The sequence below is a fragment of the Pan paniscus genome, chromosome X (assembly GCF_029289425.2).
Source record: "Pan paniscus chromosome X, NHGRI_mPanPan1-v2.0_pri, whole genome shotgun sequence".
Lineage (NCBI taxonomy): Eukaryota > Metazoa > Chordata > Mammalia > Primates > Hominidae > Pan > Pan paniscus.
The window spans coordinates 148,243,239-148,269,774 of record NC_073272.2 but is presented as its reverse complement, the minus strand read 5'-3'; the positions used below and the strand labels follow the sequence as shown (position 1 = coordinate 148,269,774).

General features: G+C 39.9%; 1 protein-coding gene across 9 annotated transcripts in view; it reads right to left on the bottom strand.

Annotated features, from left to right (window-relative positions):
• AFF2 (ALF transcription elongation factor 2) overlaps window positions 1-26,536 on the bottom strand; it is a 491,015-nt gene that overhangs the window by 34,720 nt on the left and 429,759 nt on the right. For all 9 annotated transcript variants that reach the window (XM_055106903.2, XM_008957891.5, XM_003806823.4 and 6 more), the window contains 3 exons: window positions 4,894-5,053; window positions 2,012-3,022; window positions 167-288 (listed from right to left, as the gene is read on the bottom strand). In XM_055106903.2, the coding sequence (XP_054962878.1) occupies window positions 167-288; window positions 2,012-3,022; window positions 4,894-5,053 (1,293 nt within the window). The remainder of the gene's footprint in view (window positions 1-166; window positions 289-2,011; window positions 3,023-4,893; window positions 5,054-26,536) is intronic.

Here is a 26,536-nt window from a genome sequence, read left to right as displayed (position 1 = left end):
CTTGTTAGACCAGTGGCCAGGGACAGCTGTCAGGCCTTGACTGAGAGACTCCTGTTTTTTACCTTAAAGTCTTCTGGGGCAAGATCCCCCAAACAGGTTCAATTAGGATTTCTTAGGAGTCTGAACAATCATACCAAGCCATCAGACAGGGCCAGGGCAAACTCACTCTCTAGTGTTGGGAGGCTTGTGGGGTGGGGCTGGTGAGATGCAAGGGGGGAGCAAGCAGATAGTTGTGGCCTCCTCCAGGCGCTGCTTCTTCTCAGGGATCTTCTCTGCAACTTCTGTTGGCTTTAACAGGGAAAAAAATACACAGAGCTTGAAATGCATGGCACCATTCAGACATCCATATTTTATACACTAAAAATGAGCAAGATACATAGTTTGCTTTTATTTTAACTTCTAGATTAGGTAGGTGAGTTAAATGTGCACCTTTGATCAGACAGAAAAGCAATCAACCTTGCCTAGCCGAGTCCTACAAAGAAGCTGGCATTTGAGAGAGTACAACTGTGTGATCTGAACCTCTGTGTCAAGACTGGGTGGCATGGGAATCTCGCAACAAAAGTAAAGAGAATCTATTAATACAATTTTTGGACACTTCTGCCATCAACAATGCCCCCACAAATGAGTAGTTTAGAAACTAACATTGTAACTTGAATGTGACATAAATCCTGTCCAAGCAGCATGGGGATCATGGCTGACATATAAAGGTTGCTTACACAATGAGCATCATGTAAGGAAATGAACCACGTTCAAAGCACACCTTTGGACTTTTGCATGTGCTGTTTTGAAGGTACACTGTCAGCTGTGGTTGTACTGTTGTCATCACTAAATGTGGAGAATCAGTGGTAGGGCAAAGGCCTTTGACTTCTTGGTCCCTATTTTGGAATATAGGCTGAGTAGCCATTATCCAGAATAGTTGGGACCAGAAGTGTTTCAGACTTTGAATATTTTTGAATTTTGGAATATTTGCATTAAACTTACCAGTTGAGCATCTCAAATTCAAAAATCCAAAATCTGAAAATGCTCCAATGAACACTTATTTCTCCTGAGTGTCATGTCAGTGCTCAAAAAGTTTCAGATTTGGAGCATTTTGGATTTTGGATTTTTAGATTTGGGATGCTCAAACTGTACTCTCATTAGGTATGCAACTCAGAGAGAATATCCTCTGTTTTGGAACTTGTAAAGTCAAGCTGAATGATGACTGCTATCATTTTTGCATCATCCTAGTCAGTCGGATGGCCTGGCCACAGTGGGGGCTGCAGTTCAATAAGGAATCTTAAGTCTTTCCTGGAAAGGGACAGAATAAATGAAGAAAGGACTGGGAACCTCCTTTCTAGCCACTGTGGCAGCCTTAGAAATAAGATTACCTGAATATCATCATGAGATAACATCACTCTAAAAAAAGTACCCTGAGATGTGGAGATATGACAGAATGAGCATACTGGATACCAAACCATTTCTCTAGACATAGTTCAAATGAAAAGGCCCACTCTGGATTTCACCTTATGAGTATACTTTGTAGCCTTGGAATTCAGCTCTAGCCTTCTGCAGGTAAGATTTTCCCAAGTCAAGCCTACCACATAGATCAGTGATCCCAGCAGGCTGGGAAGAACATGTGGTTGGTAGGACCCAGGAGACTTAGAGTATAACTGGGCTGTGGAGATGCTAATGTTTGTCCAGAGAAATTAAAAAGCCCTAGAAGATGCATTTGGACATTGAGGGCACTTGCGTGCCTTGCCCAAGTAAGGAGACTTTCTTCATATTTTTCTTTCCTACACATCATAAGCCCTCATATGCCATAATGGACACTCTTGCCACTGGCTACAGATCATTCCTAGTTTTTCCTCTCTGGTCATGTCAAATACTGCATTTCCCACAGAAAGCATCATCACCTTTGCCAAAATCTGCAATGCACTGCCATTGGCTTCCTTGAAAATGAGACTCAAGATCAAGTTAGACAACAAACAGACACTGCTCACAAGCACTTGGCAGGCCACTTTAGACAGCTTACCTTGTGCTTACGTTTGCCCTTAGGGGCTGGTTTCTCCACAGCTGTGACAGCTGTCTGACGCTTGGGTTTTGTGGCAGTCTCCTTGTGGTCTGGCTTGGCAGGTGCTGCATGGAGTGAGTTGTGGCCAGGTACTCTAGAGAGTAAGTCAAGGTCAATCTTCACCCAGAGGTTTTTCAGGTTCTCATGATCTCGCAGAGGGGACAGCATTTCAGTTTGCATGACAGGAATAGGTGAAAATGTTGGCTCTTCATTACTGATGGATAAGTTGTTGTTGCTGCCACTGCTACTCATTAAGGTGCTGAGGGTCAGGCTGGCACCACAGATTTCCTTGGATTTGGCAGTATTACCTCCAGAAATAATGCACGGAGGCAGGACTTTGATTTGCAGGGCCTCTTCCTGATCTGTGTTGGAGTCAGATGTAGATGAATCTGTTTCAATGAATTCCCGAGACTTTGGCACAATCTTGCCAGGCCCTCTGTACTTCTTCTTCTCGGGAGCCAAAGGGATGTTAGGTCTTGGTTCTTTCCTAGGGGCTGGTTTGTGGGCAGTGGCTTTGTTGCGGCCTCTTGGTGGGTCATGAAGCTCCACACTTTCTTTTTCTTTGGGAGTGCTGCTGGTAATATTTGGTTTGGGCCAGGTAAACTCGTCAATGCTGGTGTTCTTCTCAACTTTTTTGGGCTGTTTTTTCCCAATTGTCCTTTGAGACACTGTCTCACTAGTTGTTGACAACTTATGCTTCAAAGCCTTTGTTTCTGGAATTTTCTGAGTGGGCCGTGGACGGGCTTTCTCCCTAATGAGACTGAGGAGAGGCCTTTCTTTGGGTTCAGCTGGGACCTGACTGGCATTCGTCTTCACTTTCATCTGGACTTCCATTGGTTGGATGATTGGAGGAGGCAGAGAAATAGTCTCCATGGGTGTTTCATTTTGGCCACAAATAAAAGACTTGTTCTGGGATGTCACTTTGTTAAGCCATTTATCCAGTTGCCACTTGTTGGTTGAGGGTGGCTCAGGCTGCAGATTGAGAAACAGCAGCAAGAATGATTTTTACACTTGGGAAGGATTCAAGAGAACCCTGAGTACAGAGACTACTACTAAAAGCTTTGGATGTCAAGTGACTGTTCACACATATACAAATACACACACTCATACACACACACCTGCACATACCCACTATCCATAATATTCAAATGACCTAAATAGCCAGATACAAACCAGCTGCAGTCTACTTATTTAAGCTCATTTCGACTCCTTCTCTGAAAATATTCTCTACTTTGGCCAGGAAGAAAAGAATTATTCACAGAGAGATGTTCCAGTGGGTTGGCAGGGATGCCAATGAGGGAAACCTGTTTCCAAAATCCTTTGTGGGAATCATCACTCAACCTCTCACCAGGAGGCAAAGGTAATAGTCTCCGATCCTGAAAGGAATGTAAGCGCACCTCAAGTATAATTCAAAAGGAAAGGCTTTCCAGCTGCCAGAGTGCCAGTGCCTTCTATGTGATGCTGTCATTCCCTGCAAACAAATCAGGCCTTTTGTATTTTTACTGAAGGACAAAAAGATTTTACTTCCAAAAAATAGAAACCACTGAGCTTTCCTCGGTGTATGGGCAATAACCAATTTATAGGAACATGCATGCAGACATTAGTATCCACTAAACCATGGCAATGATACATACTATTCGGGTCCTTGATTCCTAACTCTGAGTTCTGCCATCAGTTTTATTAGAAGAGCTCTTCTTTTGAAAGCCATCAGCTGAGGCTTATGGTACCAGCCAATAGAGGGTGACAGAATTAAAAACACTTGAGTAGTTGTGATAGTAACCTGCACAAGGCAATGGCAGGCAAGGGTTGAGGAAGTTGTATCAGCTGCCACTGTGGGCAGTGGAGCTTTCAGGTTGAGAACATCAGCTCTGGATACACATGGACCAGGGTTTTCAGTCCTGGCTCTACTACTGTCTATCTGTGAGGTCTTGGGAAAGTTCTTTTTAACCTCCTAGAACCTTATTCTCTCACTTGTAAAACAAAAATAATAATAAGTACTCTGTAAGGTTGTCATGAGGATAATATGAGAAAATGCAAGTCAAGAGCTCAGCACAGTGCCTGGCACATGCATGGTCCATGTTCAACAGGTATTTCTATTATTAATAGCAGTAATATTATTATTGTCTCCTATTTTTCTTTTCTGATTATTGAAAAACAAGTGTATGAAGAGCCGGGGGTTGAGGGTGGAATTTACTTGCTGTACCAAATGCAGGCTCAGGGAAATTGAGCGGCTATCCTGGACTCAGAGAGGATGTGAAGCAAATTCTTTTATTTCAAAATTATTATTTTAGTATTTCATGGAGCTGTGTTAAATGTTTTGGTGAGTTATTATCAAACACACTTGAAGGATGCATATTAAAATAAAGAACACATAACATTTAAATAATCATTTTACCTTTAAGGAAAGCCATACTTCTTGGGTCTTACTTGCCAAGTGGCAATTCACACTTTAATCACTTTAATCTAGAGTAAGGGTTAGTGTCCCCAAGGCCAGAATTGGATCTTGACTGGCTTCATTGATTCTCTCAGAAGATAAGCTGCTAGTCTATTCATTACTATGCTAGTTTTACTATGCTAAGAGAAGCTAAGTGAGTCACACAGCAAATCAGTCACACAGCAAAAAATGTATGCATGTTAGGAGTATGTGAATATATGCTTTATAAAAGTGCTGTTAAAAATCTGGGTACTTTTCTGAAGTGGTTATCGTGCTAAATTAATTATTAATTATTGTGCTGAAAGTGTGTGTGTGTGTGTGTGTGTGTGTGTGTGTGTGTGTGTGTGTGTTGAGGGTGCTGCCTGTGGGACAGGCAGATCATGGTTAGGGCCCTGGCACCTTCACTCACCTCTGGAGTTGCCACACGAGGTGCCTCATTAGATTCGCTGTCAGTGGTGCTACTTTCAGTGTCTGAATCTGACTCAGAGCTGCTCTCTGATTCGCTGGAGCTGCCAGAACCCCCGCTGGCTTGCACTGCAGGTGGGGGCTGGGGAGTGGCCAAGGGTGGGCTGAAAGGAAAACAACATAATTCATTGCCTCATTTACTCTCAAATAAGATGGAAAACAGCCCAGTTCAGGTGAAGGGCCTGTGATCTGTGAAATGCAGGTAGAGTGGGGTTTACCGTTCCCATTTTATAGATAGGAAACGTGAGGCTTAGGAGGCCCAGTGACTGGCCCAAGTTGAAAGGTTTGAAGAGAACCAGGCCTATGTGTATGCAAGTTCCTTGGCTTTCCATCACACTGCCTTGTCTTCCAGAAAAGCCTTGCCACCCTCACTCAACATAAAAACCTTAAGCCAAGTTTGCATGCCTTCTGGATGCAGATATAGATGTAGTACCTTAGATGTTGAACTGTCCCATTTTTTTCAGTTAAGGTAGTTTTTCATTTTTTGTTGCCCCCTTGTTCAATACCCCACAGGTTCGTCAAGGGGCTCTGATCTTAGCTAAACATATGGTATATAGTTCTATTACCAAGAAGGAGTGAGTTCAATTATCATTTTAATTAGAGGAAACTGAGGTTCAGAAAGGGGGTGGAGCTGGTCTCTGCCTCACAGCTAGTTGGAGAGCCAAGACTAGCACCTAGCACCCTGGCCCCCCAGCTCCTTCAAAGGGCACTAGCTGTGCTGAGCATATTCATTGCTGAGGGCCTGGCGCTCAGCCCCAAAGTGACTAGAGTTGGTCCTCAATTTCTGTCTGTTGGGTGCATGAATAAGGGAATGAGACAACACACTTCTAGGCCTCCTCCACCATACTTTTTATAACCTCTTTGTAACTCTTACAAGGAGTTATGATCATAAGAGAGCAACCAGCTGTAATGATTGATTTTAAATTTGTAAAGCTGACCAAGCAAAGCATTTGGAAAGTGACACCATTTGCTACTCTGCCTTTATTGATAATTAATACTCCTCCGTACCGATCGTTTGCTCTCTGCGTCCTATAACAAGTCAGCCTCAGCTGCATCTTGGCACACTGGGGTATGCCATCACCTTTCTTTTTCTCATTGTTGCTTTGGACTGAATTTTGCTTTCTCTCAGAAATGGGTCTCTAAATTTGGGGGAAGGTTCTAATCTCCCTCTGTGTCTTCAGCCTAACCCCTCTTTGGAGATCAGGTTAGCTCATGGGGAGGGGAGTGCTCGGGGCCTGTTTGTCTGTTTGCCATCTACTGGGCCTTCGCAGCCTCTTGCATGCAGCAGCAACCTGACTTGCTCTCTCCCTCGCATTCCACAAATCTGAAGCAGCAGCTCAGTCAAGAGAGCCCAGTATGGTCCTGGAGGTCACCTGGTCCTGTGGCCCCATGTTCAAATGTGAGAAAGAGGATCCGCAAGAATTCCCCAGCCCCCAGCTCAAGGAGCACAGACCTTTATTCATTGCCTGAACCCAAAGGAGTTCACGACCCCACCCCATGCCCTCACTAGAGCCTCTTCTCCAACATTACAACTCTCACTCACTGAGCTGGAGCCATACTGAGCTGCTGCTTGGGAAGGAATAGGATCCCTTCAAAGCCAGCATAGGCTCCTCATCAGTCACTACTCAGTGCAGAGGGCCTTTCCACTTCCTGTGCCGTGTGTCCTTAAAGACTGGCCCTTTAATCTCCCAAGTAGACATTTTCTTTCACATAGTGAAAGCTCATTTTAAACTGCTATCTGCTAAGTAAATGCGAACTACAAGTACATTTCTCTGTCAAGTACATCAAGAGATTAGGGAAAGTACAAGAAATAAGGAGACTACTGTATCTCCTAGGAACTGTGTGTCTTTCTCCAGCAGTGCGGGGAAAGGGAGGAGACCTATAACAGGGCTCCTATTTCCCTGCATTCCTTTGTAGATCTCTCTTTAGTGTCAGTAATGATACCCTATTTATGCAAAGTTCTCTTTAAATCTAATCAATTGTTTTTGTCTTCGGTTACTAAATAAAGATTGAGAGAACAGAAATCTAAGTGAGACTAATCCAGAGATTAGGCTAACTTGGCCTCAATTCCTCCCAAGTGAAGTTTTAAATATAACACAGAGCATCTGCAACACTGAGAATACTGGGTGGTGGATTGAGGGATAAAATCTGATTTGTATCCACATTTATGATTCTCAAGAGAAAAGGCTGTTTCCTAGTATCATTTCACATTTATGCACTCATTTCTTTTAATACGAAGCTGGTCATCCTGCTATTACTAAGCTAAAATAGACTCTAGGTTGACTTTGGAATATTTCTGGATAGAGTTCCACTTACTAGATAATTTTTTAGCAACTTCTGTAAGAAACAAAAAATCTCTGGGATTACTCCTTCAAAACCAAATACATTAAGGTGATACACATGAAGCAGGGATGATTTATTTACCAAAATCAACTTATTCCTCAGCTAAATCAAAGTTCCATGGATTTAGTAGAAAAATTGGGGTGTGTGTGTGTGTGTGTGCGTGTATGTGTTTTGTATATATCTTTCCTATCTAAAGCCCTTCTGAGAACAGATGTATTTTAGTATTCGGATGTTTTTAATTTTAAAAAGTACTATGCTGAATATACCATATATAATATTCTCAGTGGGATCTGGATAAGCACCCCTTAATAAAACTTGTTACTATTGTTGCAGTAACATTCACAGTAAGAGGAATACATAAATGTTTTAAATAAATATCTTTACAACAGTTTAGGTCAGGTTTTATCATCAAATGAGTTTGTCTCAAGGTTAGAAAAAATATTGGTTCTCAGAACTTTTTGAATTTCAGAAGTGTAAGAAATTATGGATGTAAATAGAAATCATATATGAAAATTTGACAATACTTATAAGTAGATATAAAGAAAGACATGAAATTAAAACTGTTTTAAACATAAGGACAACCTTGACTGAGACCCAATGAAATGAGACCTGAAATTATGTATCCTAAGAATTTTTATAGCTAAATCTGTTTCTGTGTTCTCAGGTGGGACTCCACACACAGTCAATTTTGACAATGAACACTTAGAGGAAATTAGTATAGGAAGAACAAGAAGTACATCAGCTTTTTATACTTACACATACAGATATGGGGATAAGAAGGAGGGTGGACTTTAATTCAGGGAGGACACCATGAGAACTCAAACTAGGGGTGAAGGACTTCAGTGTGTTAATGAAAAGGAATTGCTTTCTCTGGGAAGTTGCACAGTTGGAAATGGAGAGCCAGCGTTTGTGGAAGGGAATAATGGTTGCTTAAATGGAGGCAAAATTGCTCTCACCAGCACCTTTCCTGTGCCTCTACTCTCCATCTTCTGCTCATGGGCTTGCTGGAGACTGTAGATGCAGCCAGTCTGCTAAGGAATGTAAGCTTTACATCTGAGTCTGGGCCTCATTTCCTCTGGGCCTACCTTGTGCCCGGTTGGGACTGCTCCCAGGGACAAAAAGTGAGTACAAAACTGAAACATTGTCTTTAAAAGCAGGACAAACATCAATGTCTGAATAGTTGGCTTAAGGCCACATTCTTGTCTGGAATATACCATGGAACTTTCAAGTTGGCAAAGCATCATAATATGTCACTTTCAGTTCTTCACTGAAATCTGTTAGCTGTTCAGCTAGTTAAATTTCCACTTCTGCTACATTTATTTTCATACATTACTAATTTATTTTCCAGATGTACATGAAAGTGGCTATGAGTAAAGCTAGCCCATGTAATACTTGATTCTGCCTAGGAGATGAAAAACTAATGCACAGTTTATATATTCTTCATTCACTAAGACTGTATTAATGTTATTTTTCACACATCATTTACTTTCATATTTCAATAAACTGCTTTTAAAAAGAATGCTAGTGATTACAACAAACATAATGTCTGATACTAAAAATAATTAACATTTGCTATATTAAGCCATCCACTCTATAGTCTGTAAATATTAAAAGTGTACTCAGTAACTTCACTACAATGTAACAAAACTTCTCAAAGGACCCACATTTGTAATGACTTCAAAGTCAACTGCTCAACCTTCTCAAAGATCAGATTTTGCTATCATATTCATCAGAATTTGCTATCGTATTCATCATTCATCTTTACCAAGTAGAACTAAGCTTCATTTTAATCCCAAACCCATTCATTAGGTCTTCATGGTCATAGGCCAGACTGGGGGCAGAGAAGATGGCTTAGCAAGTCAGTGACCCTAGCGGGGGAATCCAAAGCTGGGGAAGGTGATCAAAGTGTAGGCCAGTGGGAGAGAAGCTGGGGAGGCGTTTAAGGTGCCTTCTCCAGACACGGTTGACCCTGGTGGAAAGCTTGAGAGTGACAGGGGAAAAAAATGGGCTTTAAGAGATAGTCTGGGCACCCTAGACTCTATATGTGATAGTCTTTCTATGCTTACACCACCCAGACTCTTCTGCAATAAAGGGATTAATGTGTAGCACCATAATTAATGAATAGATGCAGATAAGATGGAGAGGCCAAAGGCCACATTGAAGAAACCGACTATTCTGCTTGAAGAAGACTCTGGGTTGGGGATTGGGGGAGAGGCACATATACTGAAAATTTTCAAACAATGTGCAGGTCTGCCCTGGCGGCAGGGAAAGAGTGGGCTTGTTCTGAACTTCCACGGTAAATACAAAACCAATGAGTTGGAGATCTAGTCAGGAAGATTTTACCTCAACATCAGGAAATACTTTTAAAAACTTACAGCTGACCACAGAAAGAATGCACTACCTTGCATGCCAGTGAACCCTGCACTTTAGGCGAGCAGATAGCCAGCGGCTATAAAGAATGTGGGAGAAGAATCCTTATTGTGGGTCTGAAGTGGGGTTGGATGATCTTTAGTATGGAGTCCTGATAAGTAAGCAACAATGAGGAAGGGGCCCCAGGTGTAGGAGGGCCCAGGTGGGGAAGAACAATGAACAACTGTTCTGAGAGATGGCTAATCCCAAACAATGACCTCATTCCACAGGCACAATGACCCTGTTTCATGGGCAAAATGACCTCATTCTGCACATAGCCCTCTCCAGCATGACCCTGTAAAATTTCCCTCCAGCCCCTGCCTCTTTGCAGACAGCCCCTTCTCTGCTGTTGCAAACTTGCAACATATTTTCATACTTTAATAAATCTTCCTTTCTTTACCTACAACTGTATTGGCAAATTCCTTTACCACGTGCACCACTGGCCCCACTACCCACAAAATTTAAGGTGTCTTCCAATTCAAAGATTATAATCCTTATGAACCTAAAGTGTATTGGGGATTTTAAGTGAGGCTGTTTATGGACTTTATGAGAAACATGTGAGGAGGCATTTGTGCAATCCAATCTGCTCCTTAAGGCAAGTCTAGGAATGTCCTGTCTCTACAGTACTCTATCAGTCACAGGGTTATTGTATAAACCTCACAGGATTAAAACTGCACTTCTGTAGGCTATTTTATAAGTCAGACTTTTTACTAATTCAGATTAACAGCCTCCAGAAAGCCAAACACCTGCACCAGTGCTGTTTGAGTCTAATTCTAATTTAACTGTAAATCCCTTTCTCTGGAGATAAACAGAGATGATGAATTGGCCATTCTGCTCCAACAAGCTGTGTGGGCATCCAGACTATGTATAGGAAATGTACATGGGAGGATTCTATAAGCAAGTCCACATATTGATCTTGGCAACACATTTCACAAGGCCCAGAACTTGCCGAAGACATGGAGCAAGACATGTTTAATGGGAGAGTCCTACATGAAACTCTCCTCTTCAGTTAAGACTTGCATGAATTTCATCAGCTTGACTGTGTTCCAGTTTTACTGGGATAAAATGTCTATTAGGTAATTTAGAATGGTTTCATATTTGATTTCATCATTAAGCTGTAATCAGATGAACTTCAGGCAAAGGAATCAACATCCGCAGCTGATCTTATCTTCCTTCCTCCTTCGTTTTTGTCTCTGAACTCTGGGTTCCAGAACTGGAGCATTATGCCTGCCTCATCACATTAGGCCACCAGAGGCAGACACTCTGAACCCTGAACTTATTCTAGCTAGAGACTGCGAAGATTCCATTTTGTCTGTGTCAGCAGTTTTGAAATCTTCCCCCATCTCCCCTGTCCCCTGAAAATCCACTTAGCCCATTTCTGCAACAAATAGTGTATGCAGAAATAGAAAGCAATAGAAAGTGTACACAGAAGAATAATATATAAAACCGATAAAAACAGAATTGCTGTGGTGGAAAAAAGAAACAAGGGATGTGGAGAGGGGAGGGAGCCTATGTCCCCAGCAGCTTCCCTACCTCCTTGGGATGCCCCCCGAGCACAATTTGAAAATAAAATAATTCATATCCCAATATCATCACAAGCAAGTCACAATCAAATATATTTTCTGCTAATTCTCTGATGCTATTGATGAGCAGACAGTCGATTATGGTCCAGTTATGATCTGGGCCACACCCTGATATAACTTCATAAAAAGATTGTCTTTGCCTAACATGTATACACTAAGATGTTTGTCCTGTTATCTCATCCTGATGTTTGAAATAGAGCTGCCTCAATTTACTTGCAAAGAGTAATAAGGAGGTCCACACCTATTCATTCCTATTCATTTTCTCAGACAAGTTACTATACATGACATTGCTTAAAGCCCTGAATGACTGAAGTGATCTGTGGTTGATGGAGTAATGACTGACCCAAAGATGTCCATATCCTGATCCATAGAACTTCTGAATATGTTACCTTATATAGCCAAGGAGATTTCACACATGTAAATATTAAGGATCTTGAGATGGGGAGATTATCCTGGATTATCCAAGTGGGCCCAGTGTAATCACGGGGATCCTTACAAGTGAAAGAAGGAGGCAGAAGAGGAGGCCAGAGTGATGCCATGTGAGAAAGACTTGACCTGCTATGCTGGCGTTTGAAGATGGACGAAGGAGGCCAAAAGTCAAGGAATGTGGCAGCCTCTAGAAGCTGGAACTGGCCCTCAATTAACAGCAAGCAAGACAATGGAGAGTTCTGTCCTATAACCACAAGGAATTGAATTCTGCTAATAACTTACTTGAGTAGGAAACAGTTTGTTCCTTAGAACCTTCAGAAAGGAATGCAGCCATGCTGACACCTTGATTTTAACCATGTGAGACCCACATCTGACTTTTGACCTCCAGAACTCTAGGATAACAAATGTGTGTTGTTTTAAAGCACTAAGTTTGAGGTAATTTGTCACGGCAGCAATAGGAAGGTAATACAAGATCCAAATAATTAAAATTCTGAGTGCACCCTCTTACACCTGAACAGATTTTCTTTTGTTTGTAAAATTTAGTTTCCCTTCAGAGAAGTCCAAACATATAAGCCCACCCTGGGAAGGGAACCTTGATGGCTAAATGATGTGCTGGGAAGCAGATCTCTGAGTAAAAAGACACTAGTAGATTAATGCCACATCAATGGTGCAATGAGAGGTTACATCTTCCAGAGAGGCTGCAAACAGACCGTTTGGAACTTTTATGATAACTGTAAATGACCAGCTTTTTACATTTTTCGATCACCAGCTGTTGGTTCCTATTTCTTCTAACTTACTCAACCCCTACTTCCTTTCTGAGATGATAATTATGAGTGATTTTGGCAATGGCTTCTCAGCACCATGTTTGACTCACAACTAATCAGGGCTTAGTTGTCCTTTCTGTAGATTGACCAGACTCAGGCACTTGGCCTCTTCTTTTCCTACCTGTGCCCCGTCTCCCATTTTCAATCCACTGCCACATATCTAGACAGCTGCATTTTCCTTACTGGTTTTAAAGGGTCAGTTTTAGTACAATGGGAAGAGCATAGGGTTGGAAGTCAGATGATCCGCTTTTGAGTGTCACCTTGGATACTTCATCAGTGTATGACCTTAGGCTAGGCACTTAACATAAGGGTCTCAGTTTCCTTACCTGTAAAATGGGGATAATATATCACATAGGTTTTTAAGAGGGCTGGATGAGGTAATTTAGGTGAGAAAACTCACAAACCCATGCTTCTCCAAATTTAATGTGCATAGGAATCACCTGGAGATCTTATTAACCTGCAGATTCTAATTAGGTAGGCCTAGGGCAAGGTCTGAGTTCTGCAGTTCCAATATAATCACAGGTGATGCAGATAACTCCCAGTGGACCACACTGAGCGTGGCAAGGCTAATATCTACATGGGGCTATTCAGATGGGAGCCACTGGGAGAAAAAGAAGTTGGTGAGTTACGAATTTGAAACTAAAGGCTAAAACCCAATTTTAAGGTGAACTGTGAATTTCACTTTTTCATAATTATTCTGTCCTCCTTTAGCAACAGAGAAAGTTGACTACCTTGTATCATTTTTAATCTGACTTGGTGAAATTTAAGCTTTCTTTAGGCAATTGTTCCTGAACAATTTCTGTCAGATTCCTTCTGATAAGCTGGGATATCAGTTTACCATTTTCCTGAACCTACTTGCCCACACCAGCAGTTCACTTCATGTATGTTTCTTTCCTGTGAACACATCCTATGGATCACTAATGACGTTCAAAGGTGGCTTGCCACTGCCCAAGCCAAGGGTCAGGGTCATAGCAGGCTATATCCATGGCCGTAGTGGGGATTCAGGGCATAATTCATCCTGGTAGTGCTAGTGTTCATTATATGCCAGGAACTGGGCTGCTGAGCACTTTCCCTGCAGTTTCTCTCTTAATTTGCACCACAACACGATAAATTAGATACTCTTACTACTTCCAGTTTACAGCTGAGAATACGGAGATGTAGCACCAAACCATATCAAGTTGAAAAATAGTTTTAAGGATACTATGAGATTAACTTCAATATTGCAATTTCAAAGGAATGAAAAAAAGGCACCTGGATTCAACCTGAATGAAAAAAAGGCACCTGGATTCAACCTCACCATGGTACATGGTGAGGTGACACTATGGAGGATGTCAGCATGGTCCCAGTAAGACTGGCCAATGTTGGCTAATGGACCATTATGTCTTCAAAGCATTGCAATTTGCATATGGAAGAATAAGCTGATATTTCGGTTTCTATGGAAATAATTTAAAAAATCACACTGACTTTTCTGGCATGAGACAGAGCTGTTTCAATCAAACAGCCAAACAGGTGGGAAAAAAAATCATATAAAGCCAAGTATTTTTGTACCTTTTGCCTTTAAAGCCCATTTTTAAAAATGGGAGCAAAGGAGAGAAGAAAGGCAAGCAAGTGGATGTGAACACTGACTCCCGTGAGCTCTGGCCTCTGCAAAGCTGAGAATGAATGATTGAGTGGCAGCTTGCATTCACAAGAAACCCAGAAAGGGCCAGCCTCTAGGAGTCTACAACAAGGTCAAGACCTTCCCATAAGGAATCATATCAGTTACAAATCGTAGGTGGAGCAGGCTGTGTACTTCCACTGGGTGTCTTAAACCCAGAAACTGCTTCCATGGAGGAATCTCCTCCACTGTGTTCCAAAAGCTGGCCCGGAGATGGGGCCCAACTGCTTGTCAGGAGAACCCAGGCAGCTGGCGGGCTGAATTCCCTAGGAAAGTACAAAGCATGCTTAGACAGGCACAGGTCTTCCTGAAGATAGTCTCACAGTGGCTTAGCATAATCCTCCGCTTTTTTCCGTGCTTTATGTCTTCTTTCCTATTACTCAATGTACTTAGACCTGCTGCTCAATTTGGGAAGTGGGCATTGCTCTTCCAATCTCTCCTTAGACTACATCTCTTTTGTGATATTGGTCAATGCCATTCTCCTTATCAGTATTGTCTGCTTCCCTTCATGTCTGATCTGTTACCTGATGTATCACAGAGACTTGATTTAGAAGGTAAGCTTCTAAGACCAGAGGCTTTATCAACCACATATTCTGTAAAATGCTTAGTGTGCTTAGTACACCCTAGAGTAAAGCCACAAAGAAGTCTTCTCTATAAATCTCAGGGAGGACTGTCCACAGACATATCCTCTGCCTTTGGGTAGGCACTTAAAATCCCTATTGCTCTGTGACTCTATGGTTCCAAGAGGATATCATCGTCATTGGATCAATAAGATCAGAATACTTTTAAGTGCAGAGCACTTGATAGTTTTCAAGCAAGTTAACTCCCATGATTTGATTGCCACAAGAACACTAGAAGGTAGAAGGAACAGGTATCCAAGGATACCTATTCACTAGGCTACCGTGACCATCGACTAAACACTGTCAAGCTAGAGGCAATGAGAACAATCAAAACCCACTACAAAACTCATCTTTCTAATCATCTCAGAAAGCAATAAGACTCAAAATTAATCCAAAAAGTTTTCTTCAGCTGACCTAATGAATCTGGTTGTAAGAATTTGATGTTGAAAACACTGAAGGACACCAACGCTGTGTGCTAGGAAAACCTTGTTGCAGTCGGCCTATTCAAAGTCACATACGCAATTTCTGAAATAAAAGTCATATAGTTTCCTTACTGAATGAATCTTACTTCATAATTGTATTGTAAACACGATCATCAGAAATCTAAGTGAATGGCAAAAACTGTAACTTGCAAAATTGCTGTATCTAACCCTCCCAAGGCAGCAACACAACATATTGCCAAGAGAAGTGGATGATGTACAGACAGCCCTTATGGGTGGTCACCCAGACTAGCCCATACATTCCTAATCAGGAAAAAGTCACTGACTGTCTTCCACCATGAAAACGTCTTAAAGATGTGGTCAAAGTCAACACTTATTGGTTCCACTTCCTCACCACTAGAAACTTCTTCAGGCCTAGTAATTAGGCTTTGAAACTCTTTTGGCTACTAAAACTGCTTCTTAACTGCCAGCAACAACCCTTCTCTTCCTGACTCATCATTGCCAATCCAATATTCTTTTCTTTTCTATTTTTTTTTTTTTTTCTGAGACGGAGTCTCACACTATCGCCTGGGCTGGAGTGCAGTGGCGCGATCACGACTCACTGCAATGTCCGCTTCTGGGTTCAAGCAATTCTCCTGCCTCAGCCTCCTGAGTAGCTGGGACCACAAGTGTGTGCCACCACGCCTGGCTAATTTTTTGTATTTTTAGTAGAGACGGGGTTTCACCATGTTGGCAAGGCTGGTCTTGAACTCCTGACCTCGTGATTCACCCACCTTGGCCTCCCAAAGTACTGGAACTACAGGCGTGAGCTACCGTGCCTGGCTGCAAATCCAATGTTCTTTTCTTACTTGCCTTGACCTCATTCCCTGGTGAACTAAAAGCTTTGCTCTTTTATACTCACCCTCTGTGATAATATGTTGTATCATGAGATCTATTTCAGAATTCACAGTGACTTTCTGGCAGATATATACACTCTTTGCTATAAGGTTTTCAGAGTTGGATCTCTATCAACACCCTACCTTAGTGTCAGTTTTTTTTCTGATTGTTATTCCCAACACAAATGCAACTTTTGTCTCCTCTCTGCTCCCACATTGCCTCCATGCCTTTGCTTATCCTGTTTGCTCTATCTACAGTGACACTTTTCCCCTCTCTTCTGCTTGGTTAAATCTTTATCTTTCAAGCTCAAATTCAAATAATATGAAGTCATCGCTAATGACTTTTTAATTCTTACAGATATCTCCCTGTTTTGCATCACAGTTTATCACTTCATTAATCTCAGATGATTTTATTTCATTGTGCTAACCTGCACCACTAAATTGTACATTCCTTGATGGCAGGGACCAGAATGTAAAGTCATTTTGCATATCCCAGGGTGACCGGCATGATAAATTGTATATAATTTTCTCGTTATAAGAAAATACTTCAGATGGCTTTATAATATATAGAAATGAAGCACAAACAAAGTCACCTGGTAAAGAACAATACTTAACTGTGAAATGTCTATGTGTTACTGGTTATCAACAGAAGCCAGTACTTAGGCCAGCCTATGGAACACAAAAACATCATGAAGCATAAGTTAATTTGATGAAAATAATCAGGCAAATAGGTTGCATGATGATGGATTTGTAACCTTTCCACTGCCTCTATGGATGCTGGCCATATGACACAGTGTCCAACTCCTTCTTCAGCTTCGGTTTCATTGACAAAATGCAAAGTATCTGGATGGATATTTTTAATGTAGTTGGTATTTAGAGCAACAACCATTGATGGGTCGCAGAGTGTACAAACATGCATGAACATGAAAAACAAATGGTGTGGTTCTTACTGAAAATGAATGCTACATACAAACAGACCTTCCTGTTTTTAATTAGAATGATGACTCCATTATTCCAATTTGTCTAAGATGTGAGTTACTCTAATCATGTCATTTTGATACATTAGCCAACCCAGCCTACATTGTACCTGTTATCAACTCCCTCTCTAGTTGATGATTTTTCCAGTGGCATAATTAATTTCCTCAAAGAAGAAAAAATATTCAATCAGTTTGGGATTAAATATGAGGTTGAAGGACTTTCAGAAAAGGCAGAGTTAAATCTCCTGGCCCACATGCATTGCTAATTATGACACACTCACATTAAGAACAAGAAGGTGTTCCCTTCTCATGATAAATGGGCCTGGAAATCCTCCCCAGCATTTACTATAAATCACAAAGACCATTAATAAACAATCAGAAAAAAAGGCAGTTTCTACAAAAATTCACTCCCATTCTTTGCCAAAGACTATCAATGTCATATTTAAAGCTGACATCGTAAATCTTCTACACAAAAGCCCTCTAGTCAAAAAGTCCAGCTATTTTAAACAGAAGTTCTTATGCCTGTTATTTTGAATGACAGCATAGGAAATACTAGATCTTTAGTCTGCCTGAAAATCTTACCTTCTAGCTAATAGTCTCCCTTCTCATCAGTGTTAAATTGAAGGAGGCCAAGTGCAAATGGGAAAAGAAAAGAGGAACACAATTTCCTCATGTTAGGGGAACTCATTTGATATTGTACCCAACTTGCCTTTGACGTCAAGAGGAAGTCTGTACATGGCCACCAGTGATAAGATAGCTAAGGACAGGCAGCCTTACTCAACACTGACTCCTGTATGTGGAATGGCAGGGCTTACAACTAGATCAATAGCAAGAGGAATGACAATCCTGTGTTACAAATGAACACAGAGTCTATTAAATGCTGACATAGAAAGAAATGGAAACAAACTTAGGCATTTCACCAAGAACTGGCAGGACCTGTGATGATGACAAACAGGCTGGTGGTAATAAGGTCAGGATGTTTGGTTTCGTTATTAAGAGGGATTTAGGAAATTTAGCAATTTCAAAGAAGGAAGAATTTAGAATAAAATGGATTTAAAACAGGAATTAAAATACCTTCTGGGGTTAAGCAGATTACATTTGTGGTCAACCACTTCATCAGAAAAATCTAGAAATCTGCATTTTCTGAAGGTTACATCATATGCCCTTTTAGTATGTCAACAGCAAATCACAATGCTACCTACTAAATTCAAACAAATGCACATCTAAGGGATTATAGTGTAGACAAGGCTTTGACAACTTGGGGGGTGGGGTTTAAATGTCCAAAACAAACAAATAAACAAAATATTCTCACTTGCAAAGCATGGGAGACATGTACTTTTAGTGAGATGAGAGTAATTTCTAGTCTGATGGTATCAACATCTCAAAATCCAGTGCAGTTTCTGTGAGTCCCATACTACTACAGCTTCTTAATGACAAAACCTGGGTATGTTACTGTGTCAGTTAGAAACTTGGGCAAAACACTGGCAGAGAGATATTTTCCAGAAAGGTTATATGCCAAAATGTTCCCTTTCACTATAATTATATTTCAATACTCATTTCAGATAACTGTGCCTAAATTCAAGGTGTTTAAACAAGAGATAATATGTGTGTGCATGTGTATATATACCTGCGCCTCGTGAATGGATGAATGTGTGTGTATGTATGTATGTACGAATGCACGTGTGCAAATCTGCATTTGAGTGAGTGTATATGTGAGAGTGTGTACACCTGTTGGTTAAAATCCAAGATGGCTAATACCAAGAGAGTAGAATCATTTCAGCACTAATTGAGATGGCTGGCTAAGAAGTAAAAACATTGGGAGAAGTGTCATCCTTCAAATGGTGTGCATAACATTAATTTAAAAATAATGTTACTATTAGCTGGCTAAGGACAGAAATGTTGACTTCTGCAGCACATGTTGGCCATTAGTCATTTATTAAAAATGATATTGCTGCCAGCCAATGTATATACAACAACTCACATTTGGGTTCTAGCCATGATTACTAGCATACACATATGCACATTCATATGTATGAGAGTCAAATGTAACATTTCCATCATATACACAAAGATTAGTGTTAAAATAAGAATATATAAAGGCAAAAAGTCTGAAATAATTGAAATGGTCGTTATTTTTCTCTTTTGGGCATGACCCATTTAATATCCAAAGAAAATGTCAACACTTTCAGTTAGGCATGGAACTCATGAAAACTGATAAGCTTCCAGTGGCTTGGTACAACAATGAGGAAGTGATCTACTCTTCTAGTAGTATAGATAATTTATACAGAGCTAGTATAAATGATCTTTTTTATATATTCAGTATATTTCAATCTTGCCAAGGGAAAAATAAAAGCACAGAATTACTTTTCTTTCCTCCTTCCTCTTTCTTGTCTTCCTCCTCCTCCTGCTCCTCCACTTCCTTCTTTTTCATCTCTTTGTGGTATCCTACTTGTAAATGTCTCATTATTCAACATAACGCTGTACATTTTTAATGGTCCTTTATAATATGTCTGAATTATAAAATGACTGGAAAGTCCATTTTTAGAGATGTTTCCAGTATATGCACTTTTTGAATTATTTGAGTCATAAAGGGAGAAGATTTTTTTCTCCAAATCCCCTCTAAATATCTTGCATACCTATAACAGGATGAAGCTACAAAAATAACATGGTAAGTCAAATATTCAAAAGTTTTTAATATCTGTATTTGAAATAGTTCTTATGTAACTCCATTCTAGAATGAACAAGGAGAAAGAACCTAACCTCCTGTGATTTGCATGTTACTAATGTTGTTACAGAAGGGCAAGAAAGGGCATGACATCAACTGAAACATAAAGATATTTTAATCAATGCTTTCCTTGTCGTGCTCTTTCTTTAGTGATTGCATCTTTGGGAGACCATCCTGTGTTAAGAGGATCTGTAAGAGGAGACCAAAGCAACTTCTGCGGTGTGGTTTTACTTTCCTTTAATACGATGGTTTATACACTGTGGTTTATTCATTTATTGGTCTGATGGTTTTTATGAGTTGTGATTCAACATAGGTTCTTTTTTAGTATCGTGCTTTATAAAGATATGGAGAATGTAATATAAGTCTAATACAATTATGGTTATGTGCCACGCAAGACTATACTGTAAATATAAGAAGAGTCTCAAAAGCTGCTTAGCAAAATGATCTTAATATACAAGGCAGTGTGAAAATGTAAGAGGAATCTATAATGACAACGAAGATTAGCCATTTGCTCTCTAACCTTATTTACAGAAGCAATCAGAGGTATTCAGGTCGAGTTAATGACCATGTCTCCAATTAATTCAATTGTCTACAAACAACACTGGTGCAGTGGCTGTCTCAAAGTCTGCCACACAGTCTCAGAGGGAATACATAAGACTCCATTAAAAGTGACAATCATAATGCATTTATTACTGAAACACTATTGTATTATAAATAAATTCCTCATGTTAAATTATGCTCCATGCTTTAACAGAAATTCAATTACTGAAATAATAAAAAGACGGTGTATTTGCCAAGTGCTTGGACTATAATTTGGCTGCTTAGTTACCAGCGGTTGGCTGTTTTGCAATTTTTTCTTCATAGACTATTTCTTTTGAATAAATGCCAGACTTTTTCATACAAATTTTATGAACAAGTTGCAAAATGAAATTTTGAGCTTTTGAATCCAATTATGAAAGACATAACTAAATCTATTATTGAAAAACAATTCTAGTGAGCCCTTTCTGCTGCTGTTGAGAACTGTCTGGTAATTGAGGTAAGCACAGGTGCTGCTCATTATGGACCATTGTGCACCATCTGAATCCTGGGAACTGTGGAATTCACATGGTTTACACTCTGTTTGTGTGAATAACAAACAGGCCTGATTCTGCGCTTGTTTGTACAAGCTTGTACACAGCTCATTTGGGACTTTGAAGACACCTGCTTACCCTTTTGAAGCCAAAACAGTATCATTTATGTTCTGGCTATCCTTTCGATGACAATTTTGCAAAGGCAACATATTTTGCACTCTCCCTTCATTCCCACTATCTCCTCCACCATGCAAAAATTCCAACACATCTTTGTCTTTGGCAATAGAAAAATTAGTTGTGTAAAGCTACTACAATTATCTAATGACCAGAGATGACCCAAAGCTGTAAGATATATATGGGGGAAAAATGAATCAACTCTTCTCATGCGAAGTTGTTTTTAACAAACCAGAGGTCTAAGGTGGACTGGAGATATGATTTAGTTGTGTTTAGGGCTAGAAGATTTTCTTTATTTCCCTTTCTTTTCTTCTTTCTTCTGGGTCCTCATATTTGTCTTTCTAATGTCTAGTCTCATAGTTTTTAGATGGATCATTTGGAAGCAGAGAACCTTATAATCACAGACTTTTTTCCTGCCTTTATAATGCAAAGGAAAAACTATTCTTAACTGTGGTCTCCTCTCCTATCCCATAGGACTACCAGCCTAGCCGGCAGCCATCAGTTGAGCTGGTTTGCAGGAGAAGGCTGGAGCCTGCACTGCATTACTGAGCCTCTGAGTAATGTCACATATTAACCTGAGTATTTCAGCCCTGCCGTAGCTTCTCAGTGCTCCTACTCACTTTATTCAATGACTTTGCATTTTCCCTTGATATACTGAAGCTCTTACGTACTGAAAAGATCACACCTAGAAGATATGTAGTAATGAAGTGGTAGTTCTGCTGCAGAGCATAACCCAAATCTGGATTACTCCTACCCTCAACTCCAACTTTGGGTCCCCTCAACTGTAGCCCGTTTCCCACAGTGACTAACCATAAAATGTGACATTCTAAAAACCTACATTTGTGAATCCTGTGGTGGGAGTTTGATTTCATATGAATGCAGAAAAATAGTTGGAGGCATAGGGAATGATAAATAAAAGCAACAGAAGAAATTACGGATGCAACAGTATATGCTTGGAAGTCTACTAGGAGACATTCCAATTCACCACAGTGGGAATGTAATCTTCCAATTTAGCAAACATGTTCACTCCAAAGTCCTAGAGAAGTGTCATGGTGAAGCAGAGTAGTGAAGCCATGTCCCTTTGCAAAGGCATGATGGAATATTACCGAGTGCGCTGCTAACTTGACACTTGATTACACTTCTATTTACCTTGTCCATCAGGCAAAGTTACAGCCTTGACAATGCCTAATAAAGCCAATCAAAGTGGGTATCAGCCAAAGTAAATTCCTGCATGTCAGATATTAAATAGGACTAATATGGTTTGACAGTGCTCCACAGAAGGCATATTGGAATCTTACCTTTTCCCTTATTATTATCACAGAAAATGCAAGGTAAATTTCTGCAGGAGTATAAATAATTTGGAAACCCTCATAGACAATATTCTATTGTGTGTCTCATTTGCACTTAAAAAAAAGCTGCCCTACAGACCTTATGTACTTTTAAGATTTATCTGAAAGATCCACGAAGAAGACTTCCAGTCAAAAAAAGTACATATTTAATGGAATTAGATCTCTAGGCAAGAAAATGTCAAAAGAAAAGGCAAAATATTAAAGTGAATGCGAGGTGCTCTTTTCCACGGCTTTCCTGCTTTGATAAATATCTTCTAGGATGTCATTTACTAGAAAGTCATGATTTTACAAAAAAAAAAAAAACCCTAAAGTATAAAAAATACTCCCTCTATTGCTGAAGTAAGTCACTATTTTCACATTTCTCTCCAAATTCTGCTTTTGTCAGCCAGAAGTCTTCTTGATATTTGCCTTTATATCTGCCTTTTTATCATTCTTATAAAAAACACAGCAATTCTTGTGAAACATCAAAATTGCCAAGGCAGGAGCAGAGCTGGAGAGCTGTGCTTATTCCAAGTCCTGATTTCCCGTCTGGCCTTTAGGAGGAGGCAATTTCACACGAAACCAAGGATCACGAAGTTGGGTGTCTGCTGAGAGCTTCAGGAAGGTCTGGTATGTGTTGATTTGGACTTAATTTGTCCATGAGAGTGAAGAGCACTAATAACATTACCTCTGAAAATGAGCTACTGATATAGAAAAGGATGATAGGAATATGAAATTTGGGCATAGAATTGTATAAGAATGCACAGATTCATATATATGTGTGTGTGTCTGTGTGTGTGTGTGTAGTTTCAAATGACACAAGTTTAAGCTTATTGTTAGCCTATCAACAATCTGTAGCTTATAAAGAGAAAGTCTTATATAAACCTAATTTCAAAATATGTTATGTTCCTCTCTCTTCTGAGTCTAACGCTTGAGTGTAAGACCTAACAAAGTTATTAGGACATCATGCATATAAATATTTTTTGTCCAACATGGTTCTTTTGTCACCATTATGTGTGTGTGTGTGTATATATATATATGTAAAATAATGATAATACCAATAAAACTTTGTTTGTTGAGTTCTTAATGTGTGCCATGACTTTGTCCAAGGTATCACAGCCAGTAAATGGCTAGAAAAAAAAAATTAGGCTTTTTGGTTGTTTTTGTTTTGCCTAAACACACTTTGAAAAATTATGCTCTATTTCAACCAATCACCCATCCATATATGTATATTCAGACAAACCCATTGAAGAGCTAGTCCTAAAATCTTTAAACATATGCTTTCATAAAATTATTTGCAGCCTTCTCTCCGCCTTTCAATGACAATTGAAAATGCATGTTTATCTATGATTCTTCAGTTAATAACAATGATGATGATGATGGTGATGGTGATAGCTACTTTTATGAGACATACTGTGTGTCAGGTAATGTGCTAACTACATTTCATGAAACCTCACTTCATCCTTATAATAGAAGTATGGTGCACATGCTGTTATTACCTTCACTTTATAGGTAAGCAACTGAGGTGTAGAGGCGTTAAGCAACTTGCATCAAGGTTCGAATGAGAGTCTTTCCGATCACAAAGGCTGTATGATCTTTTACTACTATGCTACGTTGAATTGACTTGGAATTAATTCTTATATGAAATTTAAGTAAGATATCTGTCATCATCATTTAGGTTTCTAGTTCTTTGAATACCCAGGTTTAAGGGGTAAATGGCCTTCTAATAACAATTTCATAGCAACGTAGCAGAATCGCAGTATCATAGAATCATATGGGTGTAGAAGACCTTGGAGATTTACTAATCCAGCTCTTGAAACTGTCAAAAGCGGAATGGAGGCCAAACAAAACTGCATTCAGGGAAGTAAAGGTCACATGAGTGAGTCCATCAACTGCCTAAACCCCCATCTGGATAAGATCGGTTATGGCCATTTTACTTTGATGGTGGACAGAAGCTGATGAGTACAGATAACCTGGACAGAAAAAATGTTTTCTTTAAAACACTCAGCTATTTTATTTTGAAAGCTGACTGGTGATCAACCACAAACCAGGTATTTGACTGATTCAGTCATGTAAAAATATGTGACAACTTGATGTGTGTGAATGCTGTGTGTTTATGCATCAGCAGTCAGATTCCACGGATGTGAGAGGGTGATCTCATACCTGGATTTCTTAACAAGCGCCATAGTTGATTTCCAAGTTTGAGAACCACTGATTTGAGGCATGTAATTCTAGCCTGGACTTATGAAAGTCAATCAAAGGAATGACCAGGTGGGAAGGAAAGTAGGAAGCACTGGTCAGTGTAAGGAGAAATGATCTCACATATTTTGGACATTCCCCCTCAATATTGGTAATAGATAACAAGCAGCTAACATTCTCCCACTCTGTTTATTGAAAAAAAATTATTTAAATATTTCCATATGGTCTTATTGTTATCATGCTACCTGTAAATAATAATTATAGTAAATAACTCAGCTAATAGCAAATACCACCTTTCCAAGTGCTCAGGCTGAAACTCATGGAATTGTTTCTGACTTTTCTTTTTTGTCTGTATCCCTATTCAATTACTCCATTAGCAAATCTTATCTGTTCTCCTTTCAAAATACATCACTAATCCATCCACTCTTCACCGCTCATCACCACTACCCTGATACAAGCCACCATCCTTCTCATTTGGCTTATGGTAATAGCTTCCTTACTGTTCTCTCTGTTTCTACCCCTGCTCCCTTCCCATAGTCCTTTGACAATAGGTATAGTGTGATCTCATTATGACATAATTCAGATCATATCTCTCTTCTGCTCGAAATTCTCTTGCAGCTGCCAATTCACTCAATCTAGGCCAAGTCTTTTTAATGGCCTACCAGCTCTTGTACAGTCTAATTCCCACTGCAAGTTCTGATCTCCTTCCCCAACATTCTTACCCTTGCTTACTCTGCTTCAGCTGAACTATCTTCTTCACTGTTTCTAAGGCACACCAGGTATACTCTTGCCTCAAGGCCTTTGCACATGCTATTCCTTTTCCTGAAATGTTCTTCCCTGCAATTTCTGCAGGGCTCACTCCCTTACTTCCTTTTGGTCTTTGCTCGATGCGGCTCTCAGAAAAGCCTTCCCTGATAACCCCATTTAAAACTACAGCTCTAACTCATCCATCTCTAGCACAATCCCCTGATTTATTTCTGTCTAGAATATTTATCACCTTCCAATATATTTTATCATTAAACTTTCATATTGTTTATTGTCTGTCTCCACCCAAGAGAATATAAACTCCACTAGCGCAGAGCTTTGGACTGTTTTGTTTTTTGCTGTATCTCTAGTTCCTAGAACAGTCCCTGAGAACTAGTAGGCATTTAATGAATATTTAATACACAAATGAATGAATGCGAATAGATGTAAAAGTGTGTGTTTTCAAAATTATGGTAAGCTTGATGGTTTCAATGACTGACAAAGTGAACCCTAATAACAGAAAACAGGAACAAAAGAACCTATTTATTGAGCAACTACTCAGTGGTAGGGGGTTGAGTACTTCACACAAGTGTTCTCAATCTTCACAGTCATTCTTTGAAGAGATAGGAATAATGCTGGAACCCAGTTAACCCAACCGGAGAGAGACTGTGTTTATGAGTTTGATGCTGGAAGGTGGGCAAGAAAGGCTTCTTAATGTGTAGCTGGTTCCCAGACACTGAGGCTTAGGTAGCTTAAGTAAGTTTACCAATGATCACAAGTTATAATTGGAAGAGCTAGCAGTCATATCTAGGTCTACCTCACTCCAAAGCTCTTCCTATTATGCAAAAGGGAACAACAAATAGAGTGGTAGATGCCCAAGAAAATCATTCTTTTCAAACCCACAAAGGAGCAGTAGCCTCTCAGCAGGCCCATAGTTTCTTGTGAATCCCCAGGAAATCCAGAATAATTCTAGCTTGTTTCCAATCTGAGAAATTCTCAGAAGATTAAGTTGCACAGGCTATACCTGATCTCAACCTAAGCAGTACCTTCAGTTCCATGATTCATCCTCACAAGCAGATCCAAATTTATAAAATTTCCCATCAAACTTTTTAGAGCTGAACTTGGAGAATGTCTCATCTATTCCTCCACTCAGCAGGAGCATAAATTGATGCCCAGAGAGGAAAGGGAAT